Here is a 23,332-nt window from a genome sequence, read left to right on the forward strand (position 1 = left end):
TCCACAGATTGTTTTCCAGATAGGGATGTGGTCTCTGCGACTTTGTACAATGCCTGCCCCGTGGTCTCTCCATTTCCAAAGTAGTTCTGTGAATCACTCAAAAAGCTTTGGTTTTATAATAAGCATATAAAACATTTTTCTAGCGATAAAAAAAGTGATTAAAATCACAGAGTTGAAGGCATTTCCCATGTTCCAAGAAAAAAAATCAGCTGTAATTAATATGAGATAAAGGAAACGCATATTGTAGCGTATAAGGAGAAAATGCTGTGGCCATCCTATTTATAAGGGTTGTGTCATAGTCTTACAAAGGGATGTATTGGGGAGTAAGATACAGGAACTGATAGTTCCTTTCAAACTGTTCTTTTTTAAAATTTACTTTATTAATATGAGTTTACTGTCGCTCTCTTCAGACACTCCAGAAGAGGACATCAGATTCCATTACAGATAGTTGTGAGCCACCATGTGGTTGCTGGGATTTGAACTCAGGACCTCTGGAAGAACAGTCAGTGCTCTTAACCACTGAGCCATCTCTCCAGCTCTGGCAGTTCCTTTCTAGTTTTCATCATATTCCCATTGCATAGTGGTCAGCATCCTGGGACTCTTACTACTAACTTTGAGAAAAAGATGCAGGGATTCTAAAGTGTCTGTGGATGTGCCTCCCGCTACCACATAGCCCAATTGACTGCTTCCATTTTGGCTGTTCAGATGGACATTGTATCAAAGCTACTGTAGTTGTCTTGGCGAGTTAGCAGAAACAAGTTACTGCTCACTTTTAGTCTTTGGTACATTGATTTAAACCTGAAGGATACAAGGTATCAGTGGCTGCTACCAGTCCACCTTCAAAGTCCCTTCATAAACTGGGCAGAATGGCATCCCCTGTTAATCTCAGCAACCAGGAGGCAAAGGCAGGTAGATGTCTGTGCGTTTGAGGGCAGCCTGGTCTACATAGTGAGTTCCAGGACAGCCAAGGCTAAGTCTCATGAAAAAAAAAAAAACAAAAAAAAACGAAGTTACTTTACATTTTAATTGATGTATGAATGTATGAATGTCCAATTGCAGGTAGATTTTTGGAATTGTTTGTGGTGTCTTTAAAGTCCCTCATTTTGATTTTTTATTATATTTATGAATTTATGTATTTTGTGTATATGTATGTATGTGCGTATGGGTAGGAGTGCGTGTGTGTGGAGGTCAGAAGATAATCTGTGAGAAGCTTCTTCTCTCCCTCTACCAGTTGCCCTCCAGGGACTAGACTCAGGCAGGTCCCGAGGCTTGGTAGCAACAAGCCCCTCTACATACTAAACCATATTGCTGGCCCTAAACTGCCTTCTACTAAAACCCCTTTGTTTCTTAGATTCCTTTTTGCTTTTCCTTTTTCCTAGTTTAATCCTTCCTTTGAATTTGAGGTGATGACCAGAATTGTGTTAACCAGAGCAGAAGCGCTCTGCCAAAAGTCAATGGCAAAATGCTTTGAAAACCATTAATTACTTCATGGTTTATTATATTTATAAATAGTGTATCTTGATACGAGAACCCCTATTTGACATATGTGGAGAGTTTTTAAACACTTGGTGACTTGGTTTTAATGAAATTCCAATTCCTTGTTGCAAACAGCTGCTGGAACCCAATGTGAATACTGGGCCAGCAGAGCCCTGGGCAGTGAGCATTCCATAGACAGCATGATCCAGCTTCAGCAGCCTTTCAGAGGTCCCGAGTTTGCCCACAGTTCCATAGATGTGGAAGGACCCTTCGCAAACATCAACCGAGGTAACCCATCCCTTGCCTGGTAGTTGTGACTGTGTTGTAGAATCTTGCACAACAGAGCATGATTTTAGCATTCTGGCACATACAAGCCAGCGTGCACGAGGCAGTGACTGACCAAGCTGAGGCCACATCCGTCTCATCAGGATAACATGGTCCTCCTGCCATCCTGGCCACCCAGGTTCTAGCAGCTGCTTTATTCTCTGAATTGGCCAGTGCTTTTGTTGAGCCACAGGGATACAGTGTAGCATAATTGGTATTCCTGAAAGGGCATGCTATAAAGCAAAATAGGAAAAGACCTGTTAGATCAAGCAAAGAGTGTGTCTCTCACGTTAGTCTTACCCAGTGCTTCCAAAGCACTGAGATGTTCAGAGCTGCAAAATCATTGCAGCCCCATGAGCCTGTCAGTAACTCTACTCTTATTCCTTAAAACAGTAAAATCGCGATGCAAATTATTTTTATATTGTGCTCTCGATTGGCAGATAGTTCACGATTTTTCCTTCCGACTAAATAGCCTAACACCGATTTTGGTTTTACACTCTTCTCAAACTCTTTGTGTCTTGATCACCTTGGGAACACAGACTCCCTGCAAATAGCAGAACAAAACAGAGTCAGGGCCACTGCCCTGGGGATTCATTGTTCTCCAGGGGAGACGAGTACCATTCATTGTCTTGAATCCCCGAGAACATGAGGCTAGAAATTAATGACCTTCTAATACGTTCTCCAAGCTTTGTCAGTAGTAACACGTGACTGTCTGTGGCTGTTAAGGTTTTTTTTCTTTTCCCCTAGACTCGCTTGGAATTATTCTGATAGTTTTATTCTGGTGTATGTCTCATGAATTTATGGGAATTTTACTTCCAGATGACTGGGACGCTGCTGTGGCTGGCTTATTACAAGCCACCCCCTTGTTCTCACATTCCCTGTGGAGTCACCCAGTCAGATGTTACCTCATCTATTCAGAGGAAACCCAGCCCGAAATGGAACTTTTCCTTAAGGTGAGAGCATTCATAAATTGTGTACACACTCATTTAAAAGACAAGGCCTGGGGCCGGAAGGACCGCTCAGGAGTTAAGAGCTCTGGCTGCCCCTGCAGAGGACCCAGGTTCATTCCCCAGGACCCATAGGCTGGCTCACAACTGGCTGTAATTCTTTCCCAGGGGATCAGATATCCTCTTCTGTGCTCTGTGGGCATCCAGGCACACACACAGAGCACACATGCACACAGGCAGGAGAAACACCCATATGCATACAGTAAAAATAAATAAATCTGTTTTAAGAAAGACAGAAGAGGAAATACAAGTTAGTAGCAGGCGTGGCACACATCTATAATCCCAACACTCAGAAGACAGGGCCAAGGGCTGGGGATTTGGCTCAGTGGTAGAGCGCTTGCCTAGCAAGCACAAGGCCTTGGGTTCGGTCCCCAGCTCTGGAAAAAAAAAAAAAAAAGAAAGAAAGAAAGACAGGGCCAAAAGGACTACACTGAGTTTGAGGCTAGCCTGGACTACTGAGTAGGGTGGAATCTCAAAACAAACAAAATACAAATTAGGATTATATTTAGACTATAATTGCATTTAAACTAAGCTTGCTATTTATGAGATTGTCCATCTTAAAAAACACAAACAGGAAACATTGGGCTTTGCTTATAATGCATTTTGGGCCAGTATTCGTGTGTGGAAGGGCAGATGCCATGTTAAGACTCTTAGTTTTTGTTTAACTTTCTGCTAAAACAAGGACAGGAGTTACAGCATGACGAGACTAGCATGTTGGGACTTTATGGCTTTTTTTTTCTATTTAATTTTATACCTAAAATACATCATTAGGATGCCAATGTCTTAGTGGTATACCCCTTTAATCCAGCACTCAGGAGGCAAGAGACAGGCAGATCTCTGTGAGTCTGAGGCCAGCCTGGTCTACACAGCAAGTTCCAGGACAGCCAGGCTGTTGTACAGAGAAACCATGTCTTGAAAAACAAAACAAAACAAAAAGCCAACATCTTAATATAAAAGTAGAAAATATAGCTAAAAATGTAAATAGTAAAATGACCTTTTCATATTTCATTAACTGTTCTCTGCAGGGTTTGAGTCCTTCCTTAGCTGGGTCTGATTTAGTTGCGGACCTTAAATCTATTTCAGATAATACCAAAGTTTAATCCTTCTCACCACTTTGAGCTTCTGAAGGCATCCCGAGGAGTTATTCTAAAGCCTGTGGCACTTCTGGCTTGCTACCTGGTTTCTTGTGGCCCAGAGCTAAAATTTGTTTTTATATTATACATTATTGGGATGAGAAAATATAAGAAGACTTTCATTATGTAAAAATTATATGAAATCCACACCTTATTATCTATTTTTAGAAAATGTTATTAGAACATGCCCAGGCATGTGCGTGTGCATGTGCATGTGTATATGCAACAGAGAGAGAGAGAGGAAGAGAGAGAGAGAGAGAGAGGGAAATTGATCTTTTGTTGTGCTACAAAAAGAGTTAATTGGGACAGAAACCAAAGAGATTTAAAAAGCCTCTGTTGAAACAGATGAATTAATAAACATTGTTATTTTTGTAAAAATATTTGCCACCTGACTTTTTGTAGGAGAAATCTATATACCACTAATGTCTCGGGTGAACTTTAAATGCATCTGCCTGCCCCAGGAGAAACCTGCTGAATTCAGTCCACAATTGTTAATAGATTAATTTAGCATTCCTTGGTAATATTATTCAATCTTGGTAAGATTAAAATATTTTAAATCTCAAAGCTTCCATTTGGTAAGTGGATATAGGTTACTCCCAAGGATAACTGGAGATTTCTAACTAATTGCTTGCGTAAAAAGCATCATTATTTGGTAATATACTTTATCATAGACCAATATTTTTTCAGTAAGATTTTTATATTTTTTATGTTTCTGGAAATTAAATCTAGGGCTTTTCATTTGCTAGGCAAGCCCAGTCTCATGGAAGCTACATTTCCTACCTCAAAGCACCATATTCCTCATACATACATACACACAACACACAACACACACACATACACACAGACACACACACATACACACAGCACACACACACATACATACAGCACACACATATACACATAGCACACAACACACACACATAGCACACAACACACACACACAGCACACAACACACACACAGACACATACACAGCACACAACACACAGACACACACACACAGCACATACACACATAGAACACACACAGCACACAGTACACACATACAAACACATACACACAGCACACACACACACATACACACAGCACACACACACACACACACACACACACACAGATACTAGGGTCCTTTAAAACAAGAAAACAAGTTATTCATGATAAAAATAACAAGAAATAACAACACAAACTAGCCTAATACTTTCTTCTGTTCTTGATTATGAAACAAATCATCTTCTGAGCTAGAAATAACTCTGCTAAGCTATTATTTTTGTTCTAGAGAGACATTTACTTATTCTCTATAAGATTTTCTTTAAAACGTGACTATTTAAATTTTTTGTATTAGAATACAGCTACAGAGGCTGTTCTAAAGTATGTCTTTTAAGTGATAAAATCCTCTCTACCTTTAGCTAAATATATCATCTTATATATTTTAATTCACTTTTAGGACCATTCACCTAAACTTAAAAGAATGTGCGAGACAATGGGATATTTCTTCCATGCTGTTTATTTTCCAATAGATGTTGAAAATCAGTACCTTACTCTAAGAAAATGGGAAATTGAGAAGAGTTCTTTAGTTATTTTATTCCTTCACTCAACATTACCAAGGTAAGCCAAAAAAGATTTCCAATTTATCACTCACATGAGCTGTAAAGAGGTTACTAACAAGTGAACTTCAGAGACAAGTCTTAATTCTGTTCTCACAGTTAAAAACAGTGTGTGGAATCTATTACACTTCACACCGACCTCACACCCAAATAAAAAATGTAAAGTTTTATACCATCAGACCTATCAGCGCCATTACTATAAAGACTGTTTTGGTCAGCAGTTGGCCAACAGTGGCCCAGGCCCAAACACTGCCAGGTATCAGCCTTTGTAAATAAAGGCTTTTTGGAACATGTAATGACGTTTCTGAGAATTTGGGGATTTGGGTTTTTTTTTTTTTTTTTTTTTTTTTTTTTTTGGTTCTTTTTTTTGAGCTGGGGACCAACCCAGGGCCTTTGCCTTCCTAGGCAAGCGCTCTACCACTGAGCTAAATCCTCAACCCCGGGTTTCTTTTTTTAAAAAAGGACACAGAACTATTATAAGAATGCACTTTTGTTTTAATCTCAGGTGTAGGAATATGGGGCTGCTTCAGACCGTCCACAGCAGCTGACTATGATTTGCCTCATGCTCTAGCAGAAGTGTAGTTTTGCCAGCTGCAGATAGATAATTTCTACAGTTGTGTAACATTTGGAATTCTGGGAACTTCTCAGAGGGTGTATAAATGCCAGGACCCCAAGAGAAAGGGTACATGGGTGTTGGTTGTTTGAGGAGGTTGGCTACAGTTTGTTAGTAGCTGTGATCAAGGAAGAAACAAAAGGAAAGAAGTTAGATTCCGGGATTTTCCTAATTTCTCTCTTCTATCCTGTTTCTCTCTTATCTAGTGTGTGTGTGTGTGTGTGTGTGTGTGTGTGTGTGTGTGTGTGTGTAACCCAGGGTTGGGGATGGGAGCAGGAATAAGGGATGGAAAAAAGAACCCACAAAGTAAAAAAGTCCAGCTATAGAAACACAGTTACATTCATTGATTTCTACAAAAAAAAAAAATTAGCAGCTGCTTTTATACTATAATAGCACAATGGAGTATTTACAACAGAAACCCTGTGTCCCACATAGCCCAAAACGTTTATCGTCTGACTTTACAGAACTAAGTTGGTGGCTCCTCATTTCAGACCACAGTAAACCTCATCGTTTTCTTTCTTTGGATACAATTTGAGAGAGATGAAGTTTCAATCTGAATGTAACTATGTTAAAGAATCTTACGTACTGGGTTTTAATCAATCAAAAAATACATGCTGTAGATATATAGCTAAAAGATAAAATGGCTATAGTGGGGGTTAGCTATTCTATCTAGACATGTTGACTGGACTAAGCCCTCACAAAGATTAGTTGCCTTTGAGTGGAGCCCAACTATGACTGCCGTGTACACAAGTGTGAGATCTCCAGGTCTACCACATTCCCTGCAGTAAACCCTATCCTTGGTCCTTAAGGCTCTGCCTTGTAGCTGTGCCTGATAACTCAAGCTTAGAGTCTCAACTGCTCAGTAAGTTGTGGCAGGAGGATTGCAAATTGCAGAACAGCCCAAATAATTTAGCAAGAGCCTGTCTCAAAATGAAAACCCAAGGACTGGGTATGTATCTCAGTTAGTACGGGACTTTCCTAGCATGCACAAGTGCCAGGGTCCAGCCCCGACCTTCAAGTACCTGGAGAAGACAGTGAGGTCAGAGGCTAAAAGCTGAAGACTTTTGGCAATTTAATCCTCTCTTGCTATTCAGGCGTCTAAAGCTGGTGGCTTCTAGCAATTAACTCTCTCTTGCTATTTGGAGGCCAAAAGCTGATGGCTTCTGGCAATTAACTCCAGATGATAGCAGCAGGGGAAAAGAAATTTAGTTACTTGAGTTCTTTGTTTTTTGACTCACCTCTCACTGGCCAGGCTCCAAGTTCATTAACTCTTTGTGAGTCAGAGAGAAAAGGAAAGAAAAGAAAAAAGACAAAGAAAGTAAGTCAGGCACCCACACAGACACACACACACACAGGACGAAGCAGAAAAGGGTGTCACCCTTTTTTATTGTTCTCAGTTTATTTTTATTGTTCTTAGTTTTTACACCTTCTCAGGATAACTGATCACATGTTTTTAAGCATTACATTTCATACATTCACAGTATGTTTAAGGCCACAGTTCACGTCATAGGTTAATAAGGCTTAAAAAGTTACAACAGAATTGTTTATGTCTTGCCATTAAGGCTAGTACCAGACTAAACATTCATTATGTATCTTTTTGGCTCCACGAGTTCATTATAAGTTTAAAGCAATAGTTTTTATGTCACAAGTAAGCATGGTTTTGTCAAAAGACAAAGTATTTACCTTGTGTCTTATTATTTTGAAGTCTTGTATAAACTTGTCCATCACTTTTCTGTCCTTGCACCTACAGTAAATTGCCCATTCCCAGTTTATGACCTGTAGCTACCAGAGAGTGGCCTCATTTCCATCATGTAAGGAATGATTTCCTTGACTGTAAATTTGTTCCAAGCCTGCTTTCTTTTCCTAGTGCAATTAGCCCATGGCACATGAAGCTTTACAGAGCTCTATTTGCAGTTTTTATTCTACAGGGGGTTTGAAATTACTTGTATGAATTTAGGAGTTCTATAAAATCATCATCAGGAATTATGAAATCATCAATTCATCTAAATAGCATTGCTACATGAACGTATGTATATCTTCATATTGATTCTGCAGGAAATCTGCCCAATAGGGTGGGCTGATGCCCAGCAATCATTAGCCTATGTAATAGTGACAGGAAGAGCATATCATTAAAGATGTATCATTTTTAATACCTAGTGTTACTTGGCTGTATCTTATGTGACTTGGTAATACATGCCTTTTGTTGTTAAATTATTTTTTAAATTCTTTTTTTTTTTTTTCGGAGCTGAGGACAGAACCCAGGGCCTTGCGCTTGCTAGGCAAGCGCTCTACCACTGAGCTAAATCCCCAACCCCGTTAAATTATTTTTTAATTCTTACTTTTAATCTCTGAAGCCATCTTGCCTTTTCTCTTTATCTTCAAGACTTTTACTCATTAATAAGATACTGTTTGGAATCTTTATGCTTTTCACATTCATTTTTGTCTTCTTGATTTTCAACTCGAGTTGCCCTCTCATTCATTTTCTATTTCTATTGTTTGTCTATCCACTTTAAGTAAATTTTTGTTGATTTTTTAAAAGTTCTTCTTAACAAATCAGAATTTTTTAGTCTCTTGCATTTTTTTTGGCTTTATTTTGGTTTAATTCCCCTTATTTCATTACATGGCTTTCACCATTTGCTTTTCTTAGGACTGCCAAGAAGCATGGTAGTTGGGACTGGGAGTGTAGCTCAGTGGTACAGCACTTACCTTGCATGTATGAGGCCTGACTTCCATCCCCAAGGAGCCTCTGTCCCCATTAACAAAAATACAGAAGTGCAACAGGGGTGATGAGCTCAGACCATACATACAGTCACTGGAGCCTTGGGTTACTCCTCCTCTGATTGGCTGGCTCCCTCAACTTCCCAAAGACAAAGCTAGAAAAGTACCCCTGAACAGCTTGGGAGCTTCATGGGAGAGAACTTTCCTGATCAGTAATTACTCCTTATGTACATATGGGACCCACATACACCATTCACTGGCCCTTGAATCATTCTGTACCCACTCCATAGCCTTTAGGTAAGAGGTGAATGGACTCAGAGCACGCTGTACTAACAACGCACTTAGCGGTAGGTAAGGAAAGTGAGTGGGGGATTCATGCTCAGTGGGGAGCACAGGTGTGTGCCCCCCACCGTCACTCACCAGAGCGGGTGCAGAGGGGAGCTGACTTCTGACACTGCGTCCGTGGAGGCTCTGTAATGTACACATTTGGCTCCGTCCCTTTGGCAGGCATAGTTTACGGTGAAGGATGGAAACAGGAATACTTGTGGCTTAATAGGAATCCCCCAAATAATGGGCTGGGCTGGCCTCCTTCACCAGGCCTCCCCAATGCTTACACAGCTGGGGTCACCAAGAACGCTGGGCCCTGAGGAGAGGGGAAGGCTGACTGTCCCTTGGACAGCAGCCTGGCTGGCGGCTCAGAGAGGCATCAGCCACTGGTTCACTGCAGTATGCCATCCAGCCCTCTCAAGAAACAGCTCTCCTGGGGAAGTCTTCAGTGCCCCAGAGTAATTGTATCACCTTCTAGTACACTTTGGGACCTATTCTTGGATTTGTTCAGTCATTTTTAAGCCAGATCGCCTACAGATCACCTCACAGAATGTAGTTATGTGGGAGCTCTCGGCCCATGGTTGATCCACTCCCACTGTTCCTCAGCTTCACTACTTTGGCTCCTTCCACCTCACAAAGTAGTCAGCCCACCCCTCTGGCTGGATCCTCCAGAGAAGGTCAGCTCACCAACTGGCCTCTGCCCTCTCTGACTTCAGTAATTACCCACTAGTGACCTATTTGTGTCACCTGTGCCGTCTACTTTCCTTCCACTAGAGTATTTGACCCAGATCCCTGAACCTACATAGAAGTTAGGTGCTGCTATGAATATGTGTAATTCAAGCACAGAGGAAGGAGAGACAGGCAGAAGGATTCCTGGGGCTTGTGGTCAGCCAGACTAGCTGACTCAGTGAGCTCCAGGTACTGTGGAGAGACTGAGGAAGTCATGTGACACTGACCTCTGGGCACAGAGGCACGCACACACGCACACACACACACACACACACACACACACACACACACGCACGCGCGCGCGCGCGCGCGCGCACACACACACACGCACAGGCACACATATTCTTTGGAAAGCTTTTCCTCCTCAGCAGCTGGGCCCTTGTCCCTGTGGTAAAAGCCTGTTTGGGCACTGAGGCTGGTCACCTATGTCTCTGCTGCCACAGTGCTGTGTAGCCTCTGAAATGACAATTTCCCACCTAGTTTTTTACTGGAAGACTGTGAAGAAGCCTTTCTGCAGAACCCAGAAGGAAAACCACGATTAATCTACCACCGTTTGGAGGACGGGAAAGCCACTTCCGACTCTGTCCAGCGGTTACTGGATCAGGTTTCTAACCTAAGCGAGACCACTAAAGCCAAGGTAAGACACAGAGGCCACGTCAGAGGACAAAGGAAGCCAGGGCATCCGCAGAGAGGGGACATACAGGACAGGTGGCCCAATGAGAGCAATCCTGAAAAATCTCAGGGGTCATTTCAAGCACCTGGACTCTTTCCCTTGCAGTGAGGTCTGTTTGGCTTTGAGCAGAATGGCAAGGACCGGGGTGGACGTGTGTTAGTGATTTGCTTGGTGTTGTATGAAGAATGGAGTAGTTGGGAGGGCAGTGAGAAGTCTGAGACCTGGTATAGCCATCTAGATGAGGGATGCTGGGACACACACACACACACACACACACACACACACACACACACACACAGGTATACATTGTTCACACTGAATCCCTGTGTGACCTGAGTCAAGTTTCAGTTTCCTCTTCCTAACAACAAGTTCACAATATAGTGTCTTTGTTGTAAGGAACTTGCTGGAATAAAAAGTTACTGGACCTACTGTGTTTCCTTCTCCTAGATAATCGAACACTCCGGAGATCTCTCAGAGGGAGTGTATAAGATTTACATGGGTGTGGAAAAGATTATCAAACAGGTAAATATGCATTTCTCCTCAAGTTTTCTTCTAAAATAACCTCATAGTAATTTTTAAAAAAGAGCTTTCCAGACAAAACTATTTGAGTGTCATTTTTGAGAACAGTACCCAGGAGAGCACCATGGTTCTCTTGGGGGCTGTTACTGGAATGAGAACATGGTATTGTCAGGATCTGCCCCCCATGCAGGGCTTCAACACCTGTTAGGTGTAAAATGTGTCAAAAACGCAAAAATCCAGAGGAGGCAGTTGAGGACAAGTGTACCTTTTACTCCACAAAGAGGCTCTGTGTGTTCTGTGTGTACCTGGGATTTTTACAGATTTGAGATGTCCCCCACCTTGCTATCCCTAACAGCCGCAGAGAGGGCAAAAGCACCTTTCAGGGGAACGGGAACATAGTCTGTGGAGTCACCTGGAGCTGGATTCTTTGAAATCTAAGGCATTTATTTTTCCATAGCTGCTTGGTAGTATGCCTGAGATGATTTTTTTATGCAAAGAAACCATTTCAGAATTGGGTCAGCAAAAATACCAATAACCAAGGTCAAAAGACAGAGACACCCTTATCTCCAAGTAAAGTGAACACAGTGGGAAGGCGAACCTTGCTTCCCCTGAGGATGCCCCCCTCTTTCCAGGAGCCAGAGACCTTCTCTGAGAAGGAGGGAGTTACACTGCTTCCTGTCTAGCTTTGGTTTTTTGTGTAACAGCTCTGACTGTCCTGGAACTCAGTTCGGAGGCTGGTCGCACACTCACAGAGATCTGCCTGCCTCTGCCTCCTGAGTGCTAGAATTAAAGGTATGTGCCACCACGTCTGGCTTCCGTTTTCTAATTAAATTGGATTGAAGATAGAGAGATTTGTCATCTGAAGAGAGTGAGCCCAGAATGTAATGTAAGACACTTGGTGGCACAATTACGTGTCCTCCAGTTCAAAGATGTCCCAGATGATTCTGAGGTTTCCAAACTCACGGTCTTAGAATGGAGATAAGTGAGATGAATGAGGGCCGTGAAGTGAACCATATTTATCATCCGTGTGTTTTCAGTGATCCCATAGGGAGATTAAATGTGACAGCAGAAAGGCTTGACAGCAAGAAACTCCATCTCAATCGAAGCCTTGGTGGCACACCCTTTAATGCCAGCACTCAGGAAGCAGAGGCAGGTGGATCTCTGAGTTCAAAGTCTACAGAGTAATTCCAGGACAGCCAGAGATGCACAGGGAAAAACCCTGTCTCAAAAATTGAGAGAGAGAGAGAGAGAGAGAGAGAGAGAGAGAGAGAGAGAGAGAGAGGAGAGAGAGGAGAGGGAGAGGTAGGTTCCATCTTGTAATTAAATTTTAGGCCATATTTTTTAGGCATCGGTGAAGTCTTTAAAGTCATTCACTAATGGGGCTGAAGAGATAGCTTAGTCTGTAGAACATTTGTCTCACAAGCATGAGGATCTAAGGTGAAGACCAAGTACACACTTAAAAATACCAGGCATGATGGTGTGTGCTTGTAATCCCAGCACTGGGGAGGCAGGGACAGGAGGATTCTCTGAGGTTCACTCAAACCCAATTGGTGAGGACCTAGTGACAGACTCTGTCTCAAAGGAGATAAGTATTCCTGAGGATGACTCCCCAAAGCTGTCCTCTCCCTAATCCACATTCATGAACGTAGGCGCGCGCGCGCGCGCGCGCACACACACACACACACACACACACACACACACACACACACACACACACACACTTTTAAAAGTCATTCACTAGCCAAAAATAATTACATAACATTTTTCGGAAAACAAATCCCATCAAACGCCCTGATTTTACTTTCATTGAGAGGAACTCTTTATGTTTTTAGTATTTTCATTTTACACTAGGATTCTATGGTTACAAATTAATTCTCAGAGGTACTTATAATAACTCTTACAAGCCTAAGTCTGCCCTTACGCGCCTCAGCTGGCCCCAGCTTCAAGGTCTCCGAATTTCACTTGCTCGCTGGTACTGGTTCTTTGTACTTAGGACATCCTTGGCCTCGAGAACACAGACGTGGAGGTGAAGGATGGGGGCAGTGAGGATTCCAGTCCAGAAGAAGATGATTTTGGGGATGTTCTGTGGGACGTACACGACGAGCAAGAGCAGATGGAAGCCTTTCAGCGGGCTTCTAGCTCCGCCCACGAACTGGGATTTGAGAAGGTAAACTTCCGAACCCTCGGTCCACTGAACTTCAGTGGCTGGCTCGGGGGACGGCACCCCTGGCAACGCTCTTGTCACGTAAGTATGAAGACCCATGTTCAGATCCGTAGCACCGGTGTGAAAAGTCCAGAGCAGGAACTCCCTTCTGTAACCCTAGTGCCGTGGGGGCAGAGGTACAGGCAGATTCCTGCAGCTCATTGGTCAGTCAGCTTAGCCAATCAGTGAGCCTGAGCTGAAGGACAGACCCTGCCTCCAAAAACAAGGTGGAAGGTGATAGCAGAAGACACTGTGTACACACCTGCATGTACACACAAACACCACACACACACACACACACTAAAATTAATAATAAAAATAAGGTACAGCCTGTAGGCTTTCATATGCTAATGCTTTCACCCGAGCATATTCGTGGCTTTGTTACCTGCTCTCAAGGCTGCGTGACCCATGTTGAGATGTGCTTAGATTTGTATCATAGGAGGACAATGTGACATATCTTTGTGAACGCCAATCATTTTTATTGATGACAGATTCATCAGCTATGCACTCGTTATGCTATCACCTGCAGCTCACTGAGATCAAGCTAGGAAATGTGACAATGGGACGATAGTAAGACCAGGCTCTCAGCTCTTCACAAGTGTTAAAAGAATTAACATACCAAACGTTCAGGAAACAAACTCTGGTGGTTCACTAAATGGGCAGATCAGACGTTCAGATTGGGTCCAATCGGGATCTATAAACATCTAAACTGATTAACAGCATGTTACCTTCCGAGAAGCATTTCTGAGCTAAAAAGGACTTAAACTAACATACAAACCAGTTTTAAATGTATGGCATTGTGTATTGTGTGTGGGAGGGAGGGCATGCATGCCATGGTGCATAAGTAACAATCAGAGAACAACTTGGAGAAAATTGGCTCTCCACGTCCACCATGTGCGTCCTGGGAGTTGAACTCAAGCTGTCAGTCATAGTAGTAAGAACCTTTAATGGGCTGAGCCATCTCAATTTGAGTCTGCAAACTAATTTCTAAAGGCTATCACAGAAATTAGCAGGAACAGTTGCATTTTTATGGAGCCCTTAGATTTAAACTGTGCTTATTGCTTGGTTCTTTCAATTCCCCGGCCACTCTAAAGTTGACCTTCATACTCGTACGTGCGGGATGGGTAGTGCCACTGTCTTCTTCGGACGATGTCCCAAATATTCAGCCAGATGAGGTCCCTGAAGCAGAGCTTAGTGGCTGGCATGGGGTTAATATTAAGTAGTGATTTTTTTAAAGATTTATTTATTTATTACATATAAGTACACCGTAGCTGTCTTCAGACACACCAGAAGAGGGCATCACATCCCATTACAGATGATTGTGAACCACCATGTGGTTGCTGGGAATTGAACTCAGGACCTCTGGAAGAGCAGCCAGTGCTCTTAACTGCTGAGCCATCTCTCCAGCCCCAAGTAGTGATTTTTTTAAACAGAGGTCCTGATGCAATGGATTCAAAGAAGAAATGGAAGTCTAACATGACTTGCCCATGAGTATACATGGAATAAATCTGAAATCTGAACTGTGGTCCACATCTGAGACTTTTCCCCTTGCAGCAAGAAGCCCCAGTGTGGGGACAGTAGATCTGTGAGTGGGTTTTCTGTAGGACAATGACCACTGGGATTGATAGGGTAATAAACCAACAATGTCTCCCCTGTTCCTTCAGACACTGCTATGAGAACCACTTGGGTTCCTTGGCAGTTGATTTGTGCCTAGATACTACAAGCGTAAAGAGTCCACCAAGGATGGTTTCCCACAGCTGGAGATTTTACTGCCAAGAAGCCAGCCTAAGGCCCGCCATAAGATACCAAAGCTTCATCATCAGTCAGATGTCTGTAGGCACAGCAGTGCCAAGCTGGCTCTGGACGCTCTTAAGAAGTATTGTGGCATTTCACTTTTGTGAGCACAGCCTTCCGGGTGTGAGCTACTTTTGTGTGGCTGGGGAAAGCCCAAGAAGGAAGGGTGGAATTCTTGGACTTTGCATAGAATTCAGTGTCAGGAAGGTCTCAGGCAGTCTGTCCAAGCCTGGCTATCTGAGGCAGGGGGTGGGGGGAGGAAGAAGCCTGCTTTTGTTTCGACCCGTTCTTCGTAAGCCCTAGAAACTAAAGCAAACTCTGGAACTCCGCATGCATTCTTCTGTTCGGCAAATCGAGGGTTGCTGTTTGGGCTCGCACAGCCTTCTGGGATACTCCTTGTAGTCAAGAGGCTCCAGTGTATTGTGATAGCCTCTTTGCAGTATTTCAGCAAACATCCGACCATTATAAAAACCCCACCAAAATCCATGCTGCCCCTCACACTCAGTTACAGCAGTGCCATTGGCCCATTTGCTACTTCAGGCTCCGGTGTACAGATCGGCGCCCCTGCAGGCGCTCTCACAGCAGCAAGTTCGTTTTCTCACACGCCGTTCTCTCGTGTCTTCAGAGGGTGATCAAAGGCATATGCAGTCTCATAATATAAATCTGTTTTTTCTTTCTTTCGTCATTTCTAGTATTACCAGCGCCTGGATGATCTGGTGGTGGCGCCAGCCCCGATCCCACCACTCCTGGTTTCTGGAGGACCAGGTTCTGGAAAGTCCCTTCTTCTATCAAAGTGGTACGACCCGGCGCAGTTAAACCACTCGTTTCACTGTTTTGTTTGTTTCGTTGTTTTGTCTTTTAGAGACCGGGTCTCATGTAGCAAAAACTAGTCTGGTTTCAATCTCAAGGTGTAACTAAGGATGACCTTGAACTCCTGATCTTCCTGTATCCACCTCCTCTAACAGCATATTCTTAGTTAAATGTTATATTAACATTTTATGTTAATTAACATCATCTTGTAATTAAAATGAGGCAATTAGTTTAAAAGGTTCTAAAAATAGAGGGAGTTCATTAATCTCCTTATTCATTGCAATGTGACTAACCGTGTAATTAAGGACTCTGGGGTAATGTTCGGTGTCTGGCTCTTTGTGTATCTGTTGTTATGGACCATAAAGGACCATAAAACGTCCCGTGTTTTTCTCTCAGGATTCAGCTGCAGCAGAAGCATTTCCCTAACACTCTGATCCTGTCTCATTTTGTGGGGAGGCCAATGTCAACCAGCTCAGAGTCCTCCTTGATTATCAAGCGCCTGACTCTGAAGGTACGATGTGGAGTCATCTGGATGTTATGCAGACTCTGAAGCTCTTTGGGACTGAGTTAATAATAATAATATTATTATTATTATTATTATTAAACAAACTTTGGTGTCATAGGTAGAACATCACTAATTTGAAATCTGAACTGACTCAAAATCTAAAACTTTTTGGTAGCAGTGAAGATTGAATATTTGGGGCCCTGTGCATGCAAGGCAAGCTTTCTGCCACTGAGCTCCAGCCCCAGGGAAAGTCTAAAGATTTCTGAGTATCAACATGACAACTCCAGTGGAAAATTCCTTGTCTGAGCTCATGTGACATGTCACTTAAAACACTGGCTCACTTTGAAAGGCTCAGAATTACCTTCGGGCTACTTGTAAAGCATGTATATGAAATATAAACGATTTTTATATTTAGGCTTTAGCCTTGATCCCAAGATCAACTCATTATGTATATGTGAATATTGCCCAGAGCCCCAAAACCTGAAATCTGAAACCCTTCTGGTGCCAAACATCTTGCATAAGGAATACTCAGCCTATGACAAGCTATCTTAGTTTTGTGTAAGGTTTAAAATATAGTACTTGGGTTGAAGAAATGACTCAGTGGTTAAGAGCACTTGTTGCTCTTACAGAGGACCCATGTTTGGCTCCCAACACCCACCTGGCAGCTAACAACCGTCTGTAACTCCAGTCCCAGGGGATCAGGCACTCTTCTGGTCTCCATGGGGACAGCATGTACATGGTACTCATATTTACAAGCAGGTAAAATATTCATACACATAAGATAAAAGTAAATAAATTTTAAAAAAATTATGACTTACAGTCTGCAAAGAAGACCGAGTCAATAAAGAATAAAATCTGAGTTTCTATCCTCAGCACCCAGGCAAGCACTTGGGCGTGGCAGCATGCATGTCTGTAACCACAGTATGATGGGGTGGACAGAGACAGGAGGGTCCGTGGAACTTCTGGCCACTAGCCTAGCCAGTCTGTGAACTCCAGGTTCAGTGAGAGAACCTGTCTGAAAAGATAAGGTGGAAAGGCAATTGAAGAAGATACCCAGCATCACCCTGGCGTACACACACACACACACACACACACACACACACACACACACACACACACAGTACTTGATTCCACCCCTGTGAGGAGTCAGTGCTGTCATACACAGTGAGGATGGAAAAGTCCCCCTGCTACTTTCAGCTGATTCACCTCTTATGTGATGTCACCCTGTCACCCTGCAGCTGATGCAGCACTTCTGGGCAGTTTCTGCACTGACGCTGGATCCTGCCAAGCTCCTGGAGGAATTTCCGCACTGGCTGGAGAAGCTCTCTGCTCGGCATCAGGGCAGCATCATCATCATCATCGACTCCATAGATCAAGTCCAGGTGCTGCTCTCACTGTGTCTTCTAATAGCCAATGTTCTCGGAGGCCAGGGGACCAGAATGGCAAGAGCAGGCGTCTCAGTTCTGAGCTTCAGGGAAGGGGATGATGCTATTCCATTTATTTCTATTTAATTCTGGGCGAGATGTGTCTGAATTAAAAAAAAATAAATGAAAGAAAGAATTGTATGCTTATAGATAGTAGCATCAAGTAAATCATACACTTAGCAAAAAGTATTTATTTTTACTTTTGGCGGGGTGAAGGGTTGAGATGGGATTTCTCTGTATACCTTTGCCTGTCCTGGAACTTGTTCTCTGGACCAGACTGGCCCCAGAACTAACAGCGATCCACCTGCCTCCGCCCCACAAGTGCTGGGACTAAAGGCCTGAGCCACCACTGCCCATCCCTATTTTGACATCGATTTAAGGCACTGACATTTCCTTAAATGTCCAGAATTTAAATGTGGTGATAACGGTGTTTTTCCAACCTAGGATAAACCATTCCTGAATAAGAGTTGTATCCTTAATGATACGGAAAGTGTACTGAGGCTTTACCCCGTTGCACAGCTGTGGGCTTTCTCTGAAGCGCTGTCCTTACACGTGACTTCTGTTGTATGTTCTTCAGCAAGTGGAGAAGCACATGAAGTGGCTGATCGATCCCCTGCCGGTGAATGTCAGAGTCATTGTTTCCGTGAACGTGGAGACCTGCCCTACCGCCTGGAGGTATGGCCAAATCCGAAGGGGATTTGTTTCTTGGGAGGGTTGCAAATTGTAAGTCCAAGTAAGCAGGTAAATTTGTGGGTGAGGAAATTGGAGAGGCTGGGCGGCCTGGAAATTGCAGCCTTGATACCTGTTATTCTAGGATGTGGGCTCCCTTTTTTGCCAACCCTCAGAAACCCGATAGAAGGGTTGAATTCTGTCAGGCGGTATTCCTTATCCTATTTATTTTACCCAGAAAAAAAAATTTGTCTTTTTCTTCTACAAAAAAACCTTTCTTCCCCCAAACATGCCTTCTTAAGGAATGCTGTGTGCATACTCTGTACGTCGTGTGCATCTATAAACAGATCTGTGTGTGTCTGTGCTCTGCACACAAGCGTAAGATTTTCCCTATCCCTAGTAAGTATCCAGGCGCAGAGACTGTTTAGAACTGCGGCTCCTCCTGAGCGCCACGAGCCGGCGCCTACTTTCATGCCAATGCCTACTTTCACGCCAGCGCTGGGCGTAGAGCTCAAGTTGTTTCCCCTCCCAGCTAACGTGTATGTAGATCATAGGGCTCCGAGGTGATTGCTGGTGGATGTGATGATAAACCTTAGAGTGACTTAAATAATGTGATTAACAGATTCCATGTTTCTTTTACAGACAGTATAAAGTAACTTCATCTAACATTATAATGGGTGCTTGCTGGCCTTTGTGGTGTTGTTAGAAATGTATTTTCTCTTTTTCCTCTTTAAAAAAAGGTTGTGGCCTACTCTGCATCTCGACCCTTTAAGCCCCAAAGACGCCATATCTATGATAACGGCAGAATGCCACTCTGTGGACGTTCAGTTGAACAGAGAACAGGTGAGCTTTCTCACTTCAGTGCTTTCTCTGAGGGAAGACTTAAAACTCCTTATAGGTGCTCTGTTCTCAGGGAGGAAATTAGGAGTTCAGTAGTTATTTTGGTAAATAACGATTCCCTATAAAAATGTGTGTGTGGCATGTGTGTATACCTGTGAGTCTGCAGGCGCATGCCCCTGTGCACATGAATGTGGATGCCCGAGGCTGCAGTCAGGTGTCTTCCCTATGGCTTCTCGTTTTATTTTTTTTGAGCCAGGGTCTCACTGAACCCCGTCCTCAGCATTTGGCTAAACTGGATGGCCAGCAAGCTCCAGGTGACCACCTGTGTCTACACCCCACCCTACCCTTCCCCACCTCCCGCTGCTGGGTTACAGGCACACATCGCTGTGCCCCACCCTTTTAATGGGGGTTCCTCAGGATCTGACCTTGTGCAGCAAGCTCCTTATCCACTGAGCCACCTCCCCAGTCACCTCCATTCTGAATTTTGTTTCTTTCTTTCTTTGTCTTGCTTTGCTTTGTTTCATTTTCTAGACAGGGTTTCTCTGTGTAACCCTGGCTGTCCTGGGACTCACTCTGTAGACCAGGCTACCCCCTAATTACAGAGCTCCACCTGCTTCTGCCTCCTGAGTGCTGGGATTAAAGACGTGTCCCACCACTACCAGGACATTGTTTTTTGTTTTTGTTTTTTTTTCTTTTTTTTCAGAGCTGGGGACCGAACCCAGGACCTTGTGCTTCCTAGGCAAGCGCTCTACCACTGAGCCAAATCCCCAACCCCTAGGACATTGTTTTTAATGACACATATAGAAGAAGCAATACAAATATTTTGTAATTAAGGAAGAGTAGATAGTATTATTAAGCATAGATATTCTTAAAAAATGAAGTGTTTTTGTATTGGCTGCATCTTCCTTCTGTAGCTGGAAGTCTGGCCATAGCCAGGCCCCCTCTCCCACCTGCCCTGTGACAGTCTCTTCGGATGGGACATCTGCGGCTGGCTCAGCAGTGATGGTCCCAGGCTACTTGTCTTACTTTCGCTTTGTTTTTGTTTGGAAACTGGTGTAGGAGAAGATGCTAGAACAGCACTGCCGTCCAGCCACGACCCGCCACGCCCTCTACGTCACCCTTTTCAGCAAGATGCTGTCCTGGTAAGTGGTGTTCCGCCTCGGTCCATCCTGCTGGCCTTGCTGCAGTCCACTCTCTCAGCAAAGTGAGGGCTGCTCACACGAGTTTCACGGGCCCCAGACTTCTCCCTATTCTGAGGTGATATGAATACTCAGGAGGATGTGGCTCACTGTGGAAGATGACGTAATCAGAAAGGATCCTTTCGCTCTCTCTGTTCACAAACCTAGTCGTGCATATCTGTTTTCTGTATCCATCAGTGATCCACCTTTCACGAACATTCAATCATTGGGCTTTGGTTCCTACAGCTTCCCTCTGCATGGCCCTCAGCCAAGGATGTAAAAGGATGATTTTGTTCTTATATTTGTCATAACAGAAAGCATCCTAACACAAGCCTTGCCTACAGACACTGAATCTGGCTTTCTTGTCTCTTAATTCCATGTTCTCACTTTGAACACCAAATCTGAAATGGAAAGAAAATCTTACACAATTAAGTTCCCCGTGGCGTGTCCTTCCAGTCTTTCCGTTGCTACTTCTGGTAATAGAGTGAGTTCAGCGTCTGGTGTTTCCTCTCCGTACAGCTGTACGGTGTTTATTACAAGAACCTATTCTTCTCTTTCATTAACCATAGATTCTTCTCTCACACGATATAACCTGCGTACAGTTTTCCCTCCCTCTACTCCTCCCGGTTCCTCTCCACCTCCCCTTCCGTCCAGAATCTCCCAGAGAAGGCACAAGATTCAGACGCCCAGTGGTCCACCCATTCAGGAGTCCCATGAAAGCTCTAAGCTGAAAGCTACAGCAGAGGCCCTGGTGCAGGCTGATGCCTGCCCTGCGGCTGGAAGTCTGTTGTTACTGCTGTCTCTGAGTTCCTATGACCTTGTTTAGTTGTTTTGGGGGGTCTTGCTCTCCTGGTGGCCTCTGACTCCCCCACTTCTTCTGCCTTTTCTCTCATGGGGTTCCCTGAGCTCTGACAGGAAGAATTTGTCAGAGTCACCTAGTTTAGAGCTATGTGTCCCAAGACCTCTCTCTGTGTAATGTCTGCCTGCGGGTCTCTGTATTTCTCCCCATCTGTTCCCTGACTGAATAAGGCGCCAGTTTATGAGGATAGCAAAATATCATAAGGAGTCATTTTATTGTTCCTTTTTTTTAGACCAGTGGCATGCATGCTAGGTCAATGTCATGCCTCTGCAGTGGCATCCACTAAGTTGTGAGGCTGAGCTTAAGGTCACTCTGTACCCTAGGCAAGTCTTAAACTTGGAAGGTTCCTGCCTTGTGCCCCCCTAACCCCCAGGAGCTAGGGTTACAGACTTGAACTAACAGCCCTGGCTCGTTTACTGAATTTCTTTAGTTTACTACCCTGGTGTTCTCAAAATCCCGGCTCCGTACAATTTCACTATGCATGGCTAACAGTGGTTCTTGCTTTCCCCTGTATCCTGTATCCTGTGGCATGCTGGAGGGTAAGAGCCAACCCTTACTTGTTTTTATAGTCCACAGTGAACACTAATTGCTTGACATAAATTAACTCTCAGCATGTGTTTATTGGAATGAATTAAATGATATAATAGAATAAACCAAATTGCTCCAGCACCCCCCCCCCAGAAAACTATCATCTTTCTGTATTCCTATTGAATTTCCATTAGGAATTGTAGCGCAAAAATAGAGGTCATTGTTTTGTGTGCCCCAGATTCTTCACAGATATTGGCAGTCTGCATGAAATTCGGTCTGTTCTCAATTCCCACAGTGCCGGGAGAGCGGGCGACTTAGCTGAAACCCTTCATCGATGCCTGCAGTGTCAGGATACAACGTCGCTGTACAGACTCGTTCTCCACCACGTCCGGGAGTCCATGCCAAGTGACAAGGAAAAAGAATGGATGACACAGGTGAAGGGCAGTGAACGCACAGGAGGACCCCTAAGGGTCCATGTGTAGTCCTGGGAATAGAAGTTAACTGAGTTTGGCTGGAGTTTGAATGTGCTGTGAGCATAGGCCGTGCAGGCGGCTGGAGCCAGTGCTCAGGACAAGTCTTCCCGGCGATCACTGGGACCTCTCTTCTCATGGGTCCTCATTGTCTAATCTCTTGTGCTTTATAAGATGGGGTCTTGCTCTAGAGCTCTGGCCTGGAGTCCAGGCTAATCTAAGACTCCCAGCAATCCTCCTGGGCCTGACTTGTCGGTGCTGGGATGTAAGCTTGCCCAGCGTGCCTGACGCTTACATCTTTCTAAATTGACTTTTCTTCTTCCTGGCCTTGCGCTTATTTTCTTTTAGGAGTCATTTTTTTAGTTAAGTTTAGATTAAGCTTTTTTAATTCTGTGTAAGCATGTGTGTCTGTTGGGGTGCATATGCACATGTGATCGCAGGTCCCCAGGAGGCCACAAGAAGGCTCTGGAGACCCTAGAGCTGAGTGATGTGTTTGTAAGCCTGAAGGTATGGGTGCTGGGAACTGAACCTGGGACCTCTGGAAGAGCGGCAAGTGCTTTTAACCACTGGGCCACCTCCCCACTCCCAGGTTTTCTTTTTCGTATTGGTCTGAAGTCCTTAAATGTTCGTACTGAATACAAATTAGATGTCTTTATCCTTCGTGCCTGGTCATCTATGGGAATAGTCATTGAAAAATTTTTATTTTGGTAAAAAAAATCAAACTTACCAACAGTACTGGTCTGCTGTGTCTTTAAAACTTCCCTGCTGCTTTACTGGTCCCCTGTGTGGTACATGTATGTGTGGTTTCCTTCAAACCCTTTTATAGCTTTGAGTAAGTCTTATGTGAGGAAATATCGTCTACTTTTTAGCCTTCTGTCATGTGGTTATCTGATTGCTATTTTTTATTAACATCAGTTAATACATCAGTAT

The 23,332-nt window shown here is 43.8% G+C and overlaps 1 protein-coding gene across 1 annotated transcript in view; it reads left to right on the forward strand.

Annotated features, from left to right (window-relative positions):
- The window catches only part of Nphp3 (nephrocystin 3), a 41,037-nt gene that overhangs the window by 4,519 nt on the left and 13,186 nt on the right, over positions 1-23,332 (forward strand). The window contains exons 4-16 of the mRNA XM_032910391.1: positions 1,612-1,764; positions 2,620-2,753; positions 5,384-5,544; positions 10,411-10,567; positions 11,051-11,125; positions 13,116-13,289; positions 15,812-15,915; positions 16,326-16,440; positions 17,673-17,816; positions 18,436-18,533; positions 19,268-19,370; positions 20,427-20,509; positions 22,228-22,366. Of these exons, the coding sequence (XP_032766282.1) occupies positions 1,612-1,764; positions 2,620-2,753; positions 5,384-5,544; positions 10,411-10,567; positions 11,051-11,125; positions 13,116-13,289; positions 15,812-15,915; positions 16,326-16,440; positions 17,673-17,816; positions 18,436-18,533; positions 19,268-19,370; positions 20,427-20,509; positions 22,228-22,366 (1,640 nt within the window). The remainder of the gene's footprint in view (positions 1-1,611; positions 1,765-2,619; positions 2,754-5,383; positions 5,545-10,410; positions 10,568-11,050; positions 11,126-13,115; positions 13,290-15,811; positions 15,916-16,325; positions 16,441-17,672; positions 17,817-18,435; positions 18,534-19,267; positions 19,371-20,426; positions 20,510-22,227; positions 22,367-23,332) is intronic.

Source organism: Rattus rattus, chromosome 8, assembly GCF_011064425.1.
Source record: "Rattus rattus isolate New Zealand chromosome 8, Rrattus_CSIRO_v1, whole genome shotgun sequence".
In the NCBI taxonomy this organism is placed as follows: domain Eukaryota; kingdom Metazoa; phylum Chordata; class Mammalia; order Rodentia; family Muridae; genus Rattus; species Rattus rattus.